At 36.9% G+C, this 15,857-nt stretch overlaps 4 protein-coding genes across 4 annotated transcripts; 2 read left to right on the plus strand and 2 right to left on the minus strand.

The window, feature by feature from the left end:
* The first annotated feature begins 4,873 nt into the window (after positions 1 to 4,873).
* LOC117619344 (endoglucanase 4-like) lies at positions 4,874 to 7,534 on the plus strand. The gene is made up of 7 exons (XM_034349273.1): positions 4,874 to 5,097; positions 5,389 to 5,796; positions 6,003 to 6,095; positions 6,220 to 6,446; positions 6,669 to 6,769; positions 6,922 to 7,088; positions 7,214 to 7,534. The coding sequence occupies exons 1-7, from the start codon at positions 4,879 to 4,881 to the stop codon at positions 7,532 to 7,534; spliced, it is 1,536 nt and encodes a 511-aa protein (XP_034205164.1). The 5' UTR covers positions 4,874 to 4,878.
* A 1,316-nt stretch (positions 7,535 to 8,850) lies between these two features.
* Positions 8,851 to 9,956, plus strand: LOC117619825 (expansin-A23-like). The gene is made up of 2 exons (XM_034349868.1): positions 8,851 to 9,041; positions 9,208 to 9,956. Exons 1-2 carry the CDS (start codon positions 8,879 to 8,881, stop codon positions 9,825 to 9,827), a joined length of 783 nt encoding a protein of 260 aa, XP_034205759.1. The 5' UTR covers positions 8,851 to 8,878; the 3' UTR covers positions 9,828 to 9,956.
* A 487-nt stretch (positions 9,957 to 10,443) lies between these two features.
* On the minus strand, positions 10,444 to 14,196 carry LOC117619823 (pentatricopeptide repeat-containing protein At1g02150). The gene is made up of 2 exons (XM_034349862.1): positions 13,720 to 14,196; positions 10,444 to 12,179 (listed from the first exon to the last, which is right to left on the minus strand). Exons 1-2 carry the CDS (start codon positions 14,089 to 14,091, stop codon positions 10,911 to 10,913), a joined length of 1,641 nt encoding a protein of 546 aa, XP_034205753.1. The 5' UTR covers positions 14,092 to 14,196; the 3' UTR covers positions 10,444 to 10,910.
* Positions 14,197 to 14,766: 570 nt separating this feature from the next.
* LOC117619826 (PRA1 family protein F2-like) lies at positions 14,767 to 15,418 on the minus strand. The gene has a single exon (XM_034349869.1). It carries the CDS (start codon positions 15,351 to 15,353, stop codon positions 14,769 to 14,771), a length of 585 nt encoding a protein of 194 aa, XP_034205760.1. The 5' UTR covers positions 15,354 to 15,418; the 3' UTR covers positions 14,767 to 14,768.
* Between the last annotated feature and the right edge of the window lie 439 nt (positions 15,419 to 15,857).

Raw genomic sequence — 15,857 nt, forward strand, 5'->3', positions numbered from 1 at the left:
ATTATTCTAAGTTTGCAAACTTATTTGGGATGCCTATACCAGAGTTTCTTCGATCCAGAGTGATCGTTAGTGGAGGCGCACCAAATTTTCTTAATTTTGATGTTAGATTACTTCATTATTGTAATGGCTTGTAGATAGTGTGTCTTGGCAGTTGGTCCTCTATGATTAATGGCTTTTTTAGCTGAATTATGAATGCAAAGAATTTCTCAAAAAAATATCTCTTATTTTTTACACACAAAAAAAAAACTCACCAAAAGTATGGTAAGTGACTTGTCATGTGGAGATATATACCAGAGAGAGAGAGAGAGAGAGAGAAGATAAATCCCATGCACAAGAAGAAGGAACTCACGCCTAAAGAGGAAGAAACCAAATGAATTGTAAACAAATCAGAAATAATAAACATCAAATGCCACCAGTTTGGAAAAAATAAAATTTCACCAAATCGGTTGAAAAAAAAGTCCCAAGTATAACATATGTATTTTGGGAAAAGAAAATCCAAAATCTGGCTCATCTAGCAAGTTATGAAAACTTTACTTAGTCGAAACCTAGTCAATGGATTTAACCCACGAACAAATGAACTTCAAGCAGAAAAAAATGAACCGTACTAGGAAAAGTTTAATTTTCTACAACAACAATATCCGTGCTTTGGGCGGTTGGGTTCATTTCAGTTAGTCCTTTTGCAGGCTTTTTTATAATTTGGTGATGATTGTTGAATCTAGCAGTTGCTCACCTGATTTGTTCAATTCAGGAAGAAAAGCATACTCGCTGTGTGTCATGCATGAACTAATTTAACGATATCAATCTTTTTAAGAAACAGAAACTTACTAAATATTGAGACCAAATTATGATTTCAATAGATACTGGTTCATAATCTATATATATATCGCGCAAAATGCAAAGAATGGTAAAACATTCAAAAATCTAAAAAATACCCTTAATTAACCAAAATGCTAAAAATTGTAAATTAATATAATAAGGATAAAATGGTAAAAATATTAATATGCGAAATCATAAAATAAAAAATAAATGCCGCTTAAGTAATTATATAGATGAAATTACTCCCCCACTCCACTCCACCCACATCCTTTTTTCTGTTTTCTTTTCAGTTTACTTTTTTTAATCATAAATTGATACAAAAGTCCTTCACACAAGATAAAATGTTAAAATGGTCGAGCCCCTCTAAAATTGGACAAATCGGTCCAGTCACTATTCGACAGTGACATGAAATAACTCTTATGTCATTGTCGGACATGGACCCGATAGTTGTTTAATGTAACTCTCAGTGAGTGACATAAGAGTTATTTCATGTCACTGTTGGACAGTGATTGGACAGGTTTGTCCAATTTTTGAGGGACTAGACTATTTTGTCTTGGTACCCTCCTATTTATCCTTATATGATAAAGCCCCTTTTTTATTTATACTTTTAAATATCTATTTACTTATCTGATATAAAAGAAATGATGTTTGCATATGGAAAAAAAAAAAAAAATTATGGAAGCACGAGCTAGTGTAGCCTTTTCAGCATGATTGAACATATGCTTAGTTGAGTCTTCAAGGAAGGAGAGAATCACATTGATGCCTGACATTGCAGCAAAAGTAAGATTGGATATGAGTTTGTGTTTAGGAATTGTGGGAAAGGGTTTGGAGGGACTTGATAAAGGGTTTTGATTTGAGAATTTGAGGAATTTGTTTAGGGTTTGTGTTTGACGTGAGGGTATGAGGATTGAAGGGTATGAGGATTGACCTATAATCGGCCGCTCTAATTCCAGGAAATATTTTTGCTCACCACTTTAACCTAAGGTGTATGCTCACCACCCTTCTTAATACTTTATATGTGTCCATAAGCATAACTATAGTTTTTTTTATGTTGATTTATGTAACCATGGTTATGCTTATGGACACGTGTCAAGTGTTAAAAAGAATGATGAGCATACATGACAGGACCCGACCCAAATTCCACTTTGAAATTCGAGCCGAACTCTGTGCGTATTCGACACTTGGCGGGTGCCGGGCACAATGACTAAATTGCCCTTCTAGTTAAAATTCAAGTTTATTACTAGTTCAACTTCTACCGAAAATTCGGCAGAATCTCCCCTGTAACTTGATCATTTCTCGGAATTTCAACCTGTCAAAAAGCATATATATAAATATCTCAACTGCCAGCATGCTTCCAATTTACATCCAAACAGTTCTGATAAACTAAACGGCCTCAGGCCACACAGAAAGTCCTAGGGCAATTCGTCAGAGCAACTAATTCAAGAATATACAACAGAACAATTTGATTTCAAAAGAAAATTCTATAAAAGAGGGAGAGTGGAGCGGAGTATGGAATCTGCCCAGTGGTGGCGCTCTGGTGCACGTCTATTGCCTGGGGGCACAAAACATTCAAAAATGTGAGTGGACAAAAATAAAGGTTTAGAAAATAGCATATGAACATACTAACCCCACTGTAAAAACAGTTATGCAAAACTAAATTATCCTCTTCATTATATTCATACTGAAATCAATGCATTCATATATCTATATACGTATATGCCAATCATACTCATGGTCGATAAAACTCTCTTAAAAGCATTGAAATCAATTTAAAACTACCACCTAAGTGTACCCATTTATTTCCGTCAATTCCTGATATCCGTCAATTCCTTATATGTCGTCAATTCCTGATATCCGTCAATTCCTCGTGTCACAATTTGTGACACGTCCTCGCAGGTCTCAGTAATACAAGGTCGACCTGAGCCGCAATCTCGCAGGATTCAGGAGACCTTTAGTCCACTTGATCCGCAATCCTCGCTCCCACGGTCCAAGCGTCCCCGAAACTCGTGGGGCAACTGTCAAGCGCACTGACTAAACCGAAGGCAACTATTATGTCCATGGACATTATCATAACTGAAGGTGCAACAATTTATTTCGTAGGCAACATTCATTCCAAAGGCAACATTTAATCCAAAGGCAACCTTGGGTACATAAGGTGGTTTTTAAAATAAATACATATTTCTGAAAAAGATTAGAATTTATAAAACTATTTATTAATTATTCTTAAATCCTGCTGCCATTCAATCCGATAATATCTTAATCTTTACTTTCCATATCCTTTTAGCATATTCAACTGGGCATCATATAAACAAAGATATTTAACTTCAACAAATCATGCTAGGAAGGCCATAATCAATAAAACTTATTCAAGATCAAATAAGGAAATTCAATTGCATAAAAATCATTTATAAAATAAAAGTCCACTCACTGCTGGTCCGAGCTAGCTGGACCTTTCCAAGGTCCCTCCTGCGGGTCTGCCTGAGCCCGTATGCATTGGCTCAACGATCAATTCCACCTTTAAAGACCTCGAACGAAGCTTTTTGAGTTTTAGCGGCCGGAATTGGCCGGAAATGGCGTCGGTGTCCACTGAAAATTCGGGTTTCGAAACTGCCCGTTTTCGAGCTCAACTTTGGCTCGATTTTCTGGTTGATTCACTTGGAATCAAGGCTGGATATGGATATGTATGGAAAGAGGAGAAAGATATGAAGCGTTTGCAAGTTATGGCGTTGGAATTGGTGGCTAGATGAAAGAGAAATAGGAGTTTAAAAACTGCTGCTCGTCAAATTCGCGAGAGAAAGAAGAAATCTGGGTTTAAAAATTCTGAACTTCGAAAAATTTACGATTTTGCCACTGAACTTCTTTTGATCGTAACTTTTTTGTTACATCTCCGATTTGAGTCCACTACATGTCTATGGACTCATCTCGACATGCTCTAAGCAACGATGTAACTGAAATTCCCAAATTCCTTCTCGCTGGAAAAGTCAACTTTTGACCTAATAAAATATTCCCGAGATAAAATAGTCTTTTCCCATAATAAATTAATAATTAATAATTAATTTAGGATCGGGTTGTTACAATACACCTTGGGTTAAAGTGGTGAGCATAAACATTGGGTTAAAGTGGTGAGCAAAAATGCTCCCCTGATACCATGTTAAAATATGAACACGATTTGAATACTTTAGGTTAATTGTATTCTCCAAAAGGATGAATATATAGGAGTTTACAAGTATACTTTACAAGTAAATAGATCCAAGAATTAATTAGGAGAATATCTCCTAATTATACAAGGATTGTCGACTATATAAAAAAAAAGGAAATAAATCACCTAATTAACTTAAGAAATAGAACTCCTTGATTTGTTAGGTTAAGTCACGTCAATAGTTGTCCGCGATTGCCATTCTAATTTTTTTTTTTTGGTTGGAAAATGTCATTCTAATTTACACATTCGAATAAGAATATCAATGTGATTAAAAACCCTAAATAATTTATTTTCTAGAAAGGCAACTACTTGAGTTGACCGACAAAAATAGTGTAATCAGGGTCAAGTTTTTAGCTCATATTTTCCTATTGTTCGTTAATAAAATTTCCATCGTACAATCAGGCTTGTCAGGAGAAAAAAGGTTGACAATCACAAAAATCTAGAATAAATCATAACAAAATAAGTTAAGAAGAAACTATTGAAGATGAATTAATTGTACATTTTGGCAACAACAAAAAAATTGTACAGGATTTGAATTTCTATAACAGTGCGTTTCTTCCGTGTCCCTTTTGGACAATACTTTCCCAAAATAAGTTTCCATATGAGCATAGGAAGATTTTTCCTGGTTTCCTTTCGTAAAATGTATTTCCATTTTCCTAATAAAATTTCCTTGTTAAATTAGGGATCCATGGTATATAAACAGCTGCTTACTGAGTTGCTTTTGATCGAATTAGTGGGCTGCTCTCCAAATTGTTCAAGGGCTATAGAATATATCTAAGTTTTTAGCTTTCTTCTTGATACTCCAGTGCTAGAAATACTCTTCAATTTTGATACATAAAAGTGGGTTGTGAAGAAAAGAAAATATGAGTAAAATCATGTGTACTAGTTACCTTTCAGGGGTGTTAATATTAGCTTGGATGTTGACAATGGCCGCAGCACAAAACTCTGGTTCGCATAACTACGCCGATGCTTTGTCAAAGTGCCTTATGTTTTTTGAAGGCCAAAGGTCAGGCAAGTTACCACCTTCACAACGAATTACTTGGAGGAAAGATTCTGGTCTAAAGGATGGCTCTGATGTTGGTGTAAGTCTCTCTCTCTCTCTCTCTCTCAAGAACATTGTTGAGAAAAACTTCCTTATCAACTGTTGCATACAACTATATCTCTATCTCTCATCACGTGACTAACCATGTCACGAGAGAGATAGACATATAATTGTATACAACCGGTTACACCTAAAAATTACAGGAACCAATTACTTTCAAATCATATACAAAATTACATTAATTAAATACAAAGTTTCTCCACACATGTCAAACCCTAATTTAGCCAACATGGACCTAAATGCATGACATGCTCTTGTTCCACCCTCTCAGATGGATCTTGTAGGAGGTTACTATGATGCGGGGGACAATGTGAAGTTCAACTTTCCCATGGCCTTCACAACAACAATGTTGTCATGGAGTGTTCTAGAATTCGGACAATTGATGGGCTCGGAACTTCCACATGCTCTAGAAGCCATCAGATGGGGGTCTGATTATTTGCTTAAATCCACAAGTGTTCCTGATTCTGTTGTTGGTGTGATTGGTGACCCCAATGGCGACCACACTTGTTGGGAAAGGCCTGAAGACATGACCACCCCTCGAACCACTTATATTGTCAACAAAGAAAAGCCAGGATCAGAGGTTGCAGCTGAGACTGCAGCTGCACTTGCAGCTTCTTCCATGGTGTTTAAAGATTCAGACAAATTCTACTCAGCTTCGCTGCTTAATCGATCTATCCAGGTATGCAATGTTCTCTTCTCTTACAGACTTATGTTATGCACTGAATCTGTATTGCACATTCAGACAAGAATCAATCTAATCAATGGTTCATGTTCACAATCTAACACAAGCATCATAGAATCATAAAGTTTCTTAAGTTTCCGTTTTTTCTATGTATATATATTGAAACTTTGGGACTAATAATTTTTTCCATGTATGGATATTAGGTGTTTGAATTCGCAGATAAGTATAGGGGGTCTTATAATGACAGTATTGGTGAGGGAGCTTGCCCTTTTTACTGTGATTTCAGTGGCTACAAGGTACACTTATGTGATCCTAATTATTTGTTTTCCAAATTTTTAGTACTGGTCTAATTTTTCATATTGTGCTGTATTAAAATAACTTAAATAGAATTTTGATACACAAGTAATTACTTGTTTGCAGGATGAACTGATTTGGGGAGCTGCGTGGTTATACAAGGCTACTAAGATACCACAATATTGGGACTATGTCAAAAACAACATACAGTTTTTGGGACCCACAGTAGTAAGAAATATAAATGGCATTCTTGTCGCGTCCTTAACTGGTGATGTCACTGAATTTGGATGGGATTCAAAACATGCCGGCATCAACATACTTGTTTCTCAGGTGAGTTTTCAAGAGCAGTGTTAATGTCAGTCGTCTGTGTGTTAGATGGCCCGAATAATAATTCTTTTTCGGCCCACATGTGCATAGGAAACTGACATAAGTGTTCTTAGAGTTTTCAATCTAGAACATTATTTTCTTGATCTCTTGTGTTTTGATATATAGATAGCGAACCTTATATTTGTACATGTGTTGAACCTAGCTTAATTTTCTTCTTTAATTCATTATTTTTTGCAGTGGGTAATGACTGATCCCAACAATGCTAATCCCTTTATTCCCAAGGCGGACCAGCTTGTCTGCTCTATTTTGCCTCAATCACCTGCTCAAAAATCAGTCACCTATTCACCAGGTAGTTGCCTAAAACAGACCTACTGAAGCTAGCTAGAATACCATATGTCATGTTATTTTTCCAAATTAATGCGAATTAAAATCATACGATATTCAAAACTTGTATAAGAAGTGACATAATCTTCTCTTCTTGTTTTTGTATTTTGATATTAGGTGGACTCTTGTTCAAGCCTGGAGGAAGTAACCTGCAACATTCAACATCCCTATCATTTCTTCTTATGGCTTATGCTGGCTACATGAAAGCTTCCAACAAAGTGATCGATTGTGGCAATAATTTCGTTGTCACTCCAGCTAGCCTAGTGAATTTCACCAAAGGACAGGTACATAACGTGAAATGTGTGATTCAAATTTACAGTCTAAAAACATATTTTCGAAAAGAAGCATACGTACAAATATTGATTCATTCTTGTTGTTGGCTGACATTTAATTGGTAATATTAATGCAGGTTGATTATATACTAGGAAGCAACCCACTAGGGATGTCATATATGGTGGGATATGGGCAAAAGTTTCCTCAGAAAATACATCACCGTGGCTCAGTCAATCCTTCCATGGAAAACCACCTACAACAAATGCAGTGCCATGAAGGAGACTTGTATTTCAAAAGCAACGTTCCAAACCCTAACATATTAGTAGGTGCAATTGTGGGAGGGCCTGCCGAGGATGATACATTTGAAGATTCTCGATCCAATGTTCAACAATCGGAGCCAACCACATATATCAATGCACCTTTTGTGGGTGTATTGGCCAACTTTTTGAAAGGTTAAAGCCCCATTTTCATAATCTCATATACATTTTGAACAAGGAAATCACTATTACGGTATATTTGGATGGAATGCTCCAAATTGAATACGACATTACAATATTACATTGTAAGATTATAGTCCGTATATACCATACTTTAGAATAAAAATAAAATGAAAAGAATGAATGGATTTCAAATGACTCCTGACATATAGTCATTCCAAATCCATTCCAAATGTATTACATTTTTAGTTATTTCGAATACATATTGAATATACAATGTTTTCTAGTTTTTTATATGTAGCAAATGTGTATAGCTTCGTTGTCAATTTCAGTCAAATGGAGCCTTAGTCTTCGTAAAGATGAGTTGATGTGTAGTTCTTCATCATTTGTTAAAGATTATAATTGTTAATTGTGAGCATGTTTAATCCTTTTTTTAGAGGAGCACGTTTGATTTCTAAAGGATTTTTTCTCATCAAACTAATTATTAGGATTTATTCAGAATTTTCATTTATTGAACTTTTGAAAATATATTTTTATTGAACAAACTTAAGGAACCATACAAATTACAGTTCTAAAATAAAAGATCCTAAATTAAATCAGTTTTTTCACTTATTGAACCTTTGAAAACTTAAGAAACCATACAATACTGAAATAAAAGATCCTTAGTTAAATCATGAGGTTCCTCAAATCAAACAATATTATGAGCAGAGGAAAAGGGTCAACGGGGTCTAACCTAGTGAAAAAGGGCCAACACTTGTGAATCAAAGGTCTCAGGTTCGAATCCCATGACATCTTTGTTGTGTGTGTGAGAGAGAAATCCTCCTCTCCTGTAGTTTAGACTATCGCTTGTACAAAAAAAAAAATCATGAGCAATATCAAGAGCAAAACGTGCCAACCTATGAGCAACACTGTTTATTGAATATAACTTATTCAGTTTAAACAAAATTACATTAATAGGAAAAAGGAAAGAAAACAGATCTCCCTACTTGTACTTGGTACAAATTACCAGCCAGATAATGATATCCACCTCAGATTTGCTGATTATGGGCATGGACCTTAAATGTGATTCATTTTAAATTTGGCATCACTTGCAGCACTGGATATAAGGCATTACCAACCAAGTTTAACATTAACTGTGTATTTAATAAGTTGTTGCCATAATATGAATATGGTTTAGGATGATTCCAAAGACCTTTATTGGACCTTGCTTGCATGTTTTGATTTACCAACAAACACACCAATCTAATTACACGTGGAAAAGGAATATTCATGATGACGACTATATACATCTCTGTATATAAATGTGTGTGTGTGGGTGTGTAGAAATACAATAGAATTCAAGTTTCTCTCACTCTCATATAGCCATGGCTAAGTTTCAGAACTTGTTTATATGGGCAGTGTTCATGATCATTCTTTTGGCTCAAACCATGGGCAAGAAAATCACCGTTGGTGCAAACGCCGCAGACAATGACTGGGACAATGCACACGCAACGTTTTATGGTGACATGGGCGGAGCAGAAACCATGCGTAAGTGAAGAATATAATTTGTGTATGCATCCGCCGGTTGCATACATAACCTCTCCCTCACAATGGTACCACACGTAGTGATGAACGTAATATGAGAGGAAGGTGTGTATAATCAAGTATTCGATATGTAAAATGAGATAACTTATTGTGATTGTTAATTGAACAGAGGGGGCTTGTGGATATGGTGATCTCTTCCAACAAGGCTATGGCTTGGAGACAACAGCTCTAAGCACGGCACTATTTAACAATGGGCTTACTTGTGGTGCTTGCTTTGAGGTCATGTGTGTAGATGATCCACAATGGTGCATACCAAATTCTGGCACAATCAAAATCACAGCAACCAATTTCTGCCCACCAAATTGGGATCCAGCTCCTTACCATTGGTGCAATCCTCCAATGAAACACTTCGACTTGTCCATGGCTATGTTCACAAAGCTTGCACAGGCCAAAGCTGGCATAATTCCTATCAAATATAGAAGAGTCCCTTGTTCTAAAAAAGGAGGGGTTAAGTTTGAGCTCAAAGGAAACCCGTTTTGGCTTGCTGTTTTAGTGTACAATGTTGGTCGTGCTGGGGATGTGACAAGTGTCAGAATCAGAGGGTCTAAGACCGATTGGCTTCAAATGTCACGAAATTGGGGCCAAATTTGGCAGACTGGAAGCAACATGGTAGGGCAAAGCTTGTCGTTTCAAGTCACTACAAGTGATGGGAGAACACGTAAGTTTGGTAATGTTGCTCCTGGAGATTGGCAATTTGGCCAAACCTACGAGGGGAAGAATAATTTTTAATTTAGTCCCTCATAGGACTTGTTTTGCACCTTTTCCTATGTAAGAAATTTTTAAGAATCATCTTGTAATGCAGATGGTGAATAATAATATGGTGCTCATTAATTGTGAAATCCATGATATATTAGCGGCTTTAACTTGTTTTTCTTTACCATGAAAACTTCAATTCTCCCTAATCACTTTTGGTTTACTTCATATCTTAAAGTTGGATTTGCACCCGAAAGTGAAGTAATAAAGCTCATTACACCACTTTAAATGTTCTCGTTTTACACCACTTTAAATGTTCTCGTTTTTATTAATTAAAAATTGTCGTACGTGAGATTTGAACTCAAAACTTCGGCCAACAAAGGGAAGATTGGATGCCACGAAACCAAATGATCATTGAGAACCACCCAGTAGAACACGCAGAAAAAATAATGCCACATAGACCACATTTGATGGTGAAACTAATGCAGCGTGGCAAATACAAAGTGTGTTTTACTTGTTTGCACAGCTTTCGGATGCGGTCTTTTTTATGTAGCCTGAATGATGAATTGTACAAATTTATAATTCTGAAAGGCATATTCTCATAAAATACATAAATTAAAAGGCATACAGTAGCAACCAATTTTAGGGCAAATGAGAGAACAACATGGCCATAATTTATACGAATTTGAACAGAAACTGAAAAACTATATACTATAGGAGTTTATACATATGAATCTCATAACTTGTCTTTTCTTCCTTTTAGTCAGGTTAGCATCGTGCATAGCTAAACAAACAAAAACTTCTTGCCCTTTAAGCTACTCAAAAATTACATGAAGAATTTCACATTACCTCTCACGCATAAGATGAGTGGAGATGGGCTCTCTCTAGTCACACCAATTACCAAGATATTCTTCTGCAGAGTAGTCTTGCCATCTAAACTCACTCTGATATGAAGGCACTTCCAACTTGTCAACTTGCATACACCCAGCTACTACAGACAGAATGCAACCATGGTACTTCATCACTACCACGAAAAAGGTAGGAGCCCATTTCAGTTAAAAATCTTTCCCTGCGCTGACAACATAGAGCAGATCTTCCAACACATTGAAGAAAGATGTCTCACAGGGTAGTACCCTGCAATTCGTTCAAAAGAAATTCGGACCCATCACCCGCTTCTTTCTCGTCATCATCGTCCTTTGTAATATTAGTTCTATCTTTCTTTAATGATAGATCATCATCACTAACATTTTCATCAGCTAAGCCTATAAGTGATGCATATGACTTATTTTTAAGCTGTCCTGACTGCTTCAAAAGTCCCATGAAAACCTCTTTGCTTACCGAATTGGCTTCTTGCTCACAGAGTTCAAGGAAGGCAGACACATTTACGGGCTTTGGCCTCCAACTCTTTGATCCCTCTGCAGAAAAAGCTTCTTTCCAGCAGGATAATGCCTCAGAAATTCTCTGCTCTTCAATATGCCCTTCAGCAAGGGTCTCCCATGTAGTCGAATTAGGTTTTCCTCCTACATCAACCATGTGGTCATAGAAACTTTGGGCTTTCTCAAAGTCCCTGTCTTTAATATAATAAGCTATGAAAACATTTGCAATTCGAGGGTCGTAAGTTGACTTAACCGTCAACCATTCCTCATAAATCTTCTCTGCCCCTTCAACATCACCTACTCTGAGTAGCGAAGACATGATAGCATGGTATCCCAAATTTGGAATACTGGGAAAACTTGATTTGTATATGTTCCATACCCGATAAAGCTCCTCTTTGTTGCCAACATTACCATAGAGACTTAAAAGATAATGATAAGGTATCCGATCACGACCTGTGATTCTACTCTCAACCTTCTTCAGGCAAGCTTCAGCCTTTTCAAGCTGCCCCATCTTGATGTACATTGTAGCCATTGTGCTGAAAGTCGTCCAGTTGGGATTAACGGTTCTGTCCAGTTTCATCTGTTCAAATACCTGTTCCATCCGTTCTTCAGATCCTTGGGAGCCACGAGATGATAACCAGATATTGTAGGAGTATATATCAAGCTGGATGTTTTTCTCCATCATTTCAGAAATAATCGAATCAACTTTATCATACTCCTTGAGGTTCATATAGAGAGTCATCATTACATTAAATGGAAGCGATTGCAGCGCATGACCTTTACTTCTCATTTTATCAAGTAAAGATTCTGCCTTCTCTTTCATTCTAGTGCGAACATAGGCATTGAGCAGAGCCCCATATATTCTCCTGTCTTTTAAAGTATCTGGCAGGCTCAGGAAGTAATTTTCAGCACTAGCAACTCCCCGAACTTTAGCAACTAAATCTAGTTGAATTGCAGCATCACTTGTGGATATTCTAAACCTCTCTCCTCTGTTGCTCATCCAATCATACACCTGCAGGGTGCACGCAAATTCAAAACTGATTATTAGACATGTCATCAGTCCAAAAACATAAAATAAAGATATGCCATGTCATGGAACACAACTGAAATAAATTAAAGGACCATTGCTTAATAGATAAAGGTCAGCTGCAACCGATAGAGCAGGAACAGTACTAGAAGTCTAGAACAGAAAGATGACTGTGAGCTAGTAACACTTGTCAAGAGCATTATACCATTGAACATGTATTGGAACACACACGTATGATGATAAAGCAGAAACATTCAAGGAGCCTTAATGTTGGCTTTATGAACACAATTGCACTGCCTTATGATTTTTATTCTATCATTCTACTTATCTTCTTAGATCAACCTCAGTTACCAAATTCATCACACCCAAACCTATGTCACAGCTGCATCAGTTTATCTACAATTGAGGTTAATAACAATATCAGCATCAGTAACAGCTGCATTGCATTCTCATTGTCCATCCAGTGCAAAAGTGGATATCAATTAAATCTCATTTTCTCTGCCTTTGAGTTCAAACATAGGTTACGCATTATCTGCATTGATTAACTGTTTAATTACCCTACCAGTCAATTGATAATTTAGTTGTAATTCAACTTAAAGTATTAATAGTAGATATACAAAGTGTCCACCCAAAACAGATAGTAATTAGTTTTAAACCTGATAACATGTTTATACCAAGCGGCATGCATTTATGCACTTTCAAGTTGCTCTTTTTATATAATACTTTCCCATCTTGCTCCTGCAGCCACTCCAAGGGTGTGTTCTATAAACAAATGCTCAACTCTTGGGTCTCCAATTCTAAAATATTGCAGACCTGGTGAACTTCTCTATTTTACCACCTCTATCCTCAGGCTTCTCCAAATCATTCAGAGCTAAATTCCCAATCTCTCTCGCTTCATTTCAAAATAGATCAAAAGTCCCTCGCTATGGTGCAAGAGCCCTTCTTATATACACCAACTTTGTAAGTAGGTTCTTTTTTATTTTGAACTAATGGCTTCAGAAGAAAACCTGAGGGTTTGATTTACATTCACTAAAAGGTAATGAGAGAAGTTTAAATCATGGTGGAAACACTTACAAATGAAAATTACTGAAAGTTTGAAGTTATATTCACTGTTGTAAGAGTGGGCCTCTAATTAAAACACTCTTTAGAAATTCTTCTATTGTGCAATCATTTTATACTTGGTGAGTTGCAATTTTATACCCACATGCATTACAATATAAGCAATCTCAAGACATACCAATCAATTTAGACAATAAATTTCATATCTACCAATACGAGTACATACCCATCAAGCAAAGAACACTCAAAAACACCAAATCAAAAACCCAATATAGCTGTTTACCCAGGAGCATGAAAACACCCAGAGAAGAAGCAAAAACCCAAAATCCCATTAGACCAAACCATTCCAAATGAAAACAGAGAGACACCCAACCAGAGCAATTGAAGCACTTCCCAACAAAAACATGGCATGCCCACCAAATAAGAACCCAAAATAAAAACTTTGCACTCGAATTTATCTTTTTACCTCAAGAGCTCTGTCATAGCGCTTGTACTTCCTCAACTCCTTGACCACCCTACAAAGCTCCCACTTGGTGAGCTTCCTACCCTCCTTCTCCCACTGGTTCAACACGTCAGCAGAGCGCACTTCAGGGTCATCCGTGACCGATATTTTCCGATATATCGCGTTCCATTTGACCATGGGTCTTCTCTCGTAGTCCACAGTGCCATAGTTGTGGACTTGGGATATGGAGCAGGAGATGGAAGGGAGTCTTTGGAAATTTATGGAACTTGGGAGGGGCAAAGTTGGAATTTTGCATGGGAGGAGAGTGGAGTAGGAGAGGGATGAGGAGAGAGGGAGGTTGTGGTGGTGGTGGTGCACAGAAGTTTGGAGAGGCATTTTGTGTTGGTGGAGGGTTTATTGGAGGGTTAAGAATGCAGCAATGAAAATGGGAAGTGTGGGTTTCGTTTGGTAACAGAGATGACTCTGTGCTGGAAGATAAAGTTTGTGAAATTACTTCCAGGCCCTATTGTTATTGTGAAGTATTTTCCCTTTTCTCTTGTATTCTTTTACATCTGTCCTTTTTGAAGATAGATATAGTTTTTTTTTTTCCAATTTGTAATTGTTTTGTGAATTTATTTAGTTCATTTATAGTTAAATAGTAGAGCAAATAGCAAAGCTAAGTCTGACTTGTGCACCAAATTAGGAGTTTCGAGCATAAAAAGTTGAACTTCGATCATCCCGAATTAACAGTCCAGTTTGATTTTAGCATTGTTTTCAGTCATTATTATTTTTTTGAGGTCAAATTACTCATGATCTAAATGTCACTAGACCAACACCAAGTTAGTAATCTCCAGTCTCTTAGATACAATAAAGATCTAACTATATACCAATATTCATTGTTGTAATTATTTTAGATATTTTGTAAACTAATCTCAATTTCTCTCAATGCACTGCTAACTTGTTTGGTACAAGTACACTCACAAATTCAGAAATTGGCTAATTCACAAATTCAGAAGCTACCAAAAAAAATTCTCAAATTCTCAAATTCTCAAATTCATAAATCCATAAAATTATCACACTGCATCAGATAATTTGGGCTCACTAGTTGGTCTGAGTGGAACTAATTCACCAGCAGCGCAAGCCTCTTCCTCAACAAAAAGATCATCTCTCACCCTCAAAACTGCATGAACCAAAACGACTGGCGTCCCACAACCTAAAGTCAGAAACAGATGAAGGGCTGCACGGGTAAGTATGAGCTCAACCATGGTCACAATGCCCAACAAGGCCAGGACCAGTCTTCTATCAATGATCTTCTGCAGCACAACAGAATTAGGTACTACCCTTAATAGCACAAGGTACAAGCAGGTCACAGCAGTCATTGCCACCAAGAAAATCAAGGAAACTTTGCGCTTAGGCAGAAGGGTTATGAAGAGTATGGTCCATATGAAGAGTATGTAGTACAATCGGAAATAGCCCAAGTTTCGGATGATACGAACCGCGGCAGCTTCGGGGGTTGCGGGAATGTTGAAGGGGAAGAGGAGCTTGAAGTCGTTGCGGGTTTTTCTGGTTGTGTCTTTTGGTTCATGGGGATGAGTAGTTGTTGGAAGTGTTGATGTTGAGGTGGTGGATGGCCTTTGCATGGTGCCATAGCTAGCCATATGGTGTATAATAATTTGAATTGAAGGTTTTGGAAAGAAGTAGTTGTTGATGTTTTTGGATCGGATGTTCTGTGATATATAAGAAAATTATGCATTGAATTAATTGTTACATGAAGATGATAAGAGGAAGTGACTCCAGCTACTTTTGAACAGGACGACGACTTGACTTTTCTCCAAATTTGACTAGAAAACTGAGCCCAAATAAGGCTCTGATTCGAGTATAATGCTGTTTTGTCCCAAAACGATATCAAATGAACTCTCGGACCTTTTTTTTCCCTAATTTTTTTTTTATATAAAATGGGTCAATCTATTCTCGGATGGCAACCATCTAAGATGTCGTCAAATAAAATCGTGTTGGTAGATTGACCAGTTTTACGGAAAAATGGTATGATTACCCTTCTCATTTTGTTGGCCAAAACAAAAAGTTGCGATTTTCCAACAGGAACTGGCAGCAAGAAAATCTTCAGGATCCTTGAGAGTCTTCGTTTGTTGTCATAGAAAGTC

This window comes from Prunus dulcis, chromosome 2 (assembly GCF_902201215.1).
Source record: "Prunus dulcis chromosome 2, ALMONDv2, whole genome shotgun sequence".
NCBI classification, from domain to species: Eukaryota; Viridiplantae; Streptophyta; class Magnoliopsida; order Rosales; family Rosaceae; genus Prunus; species Prunus dulcis.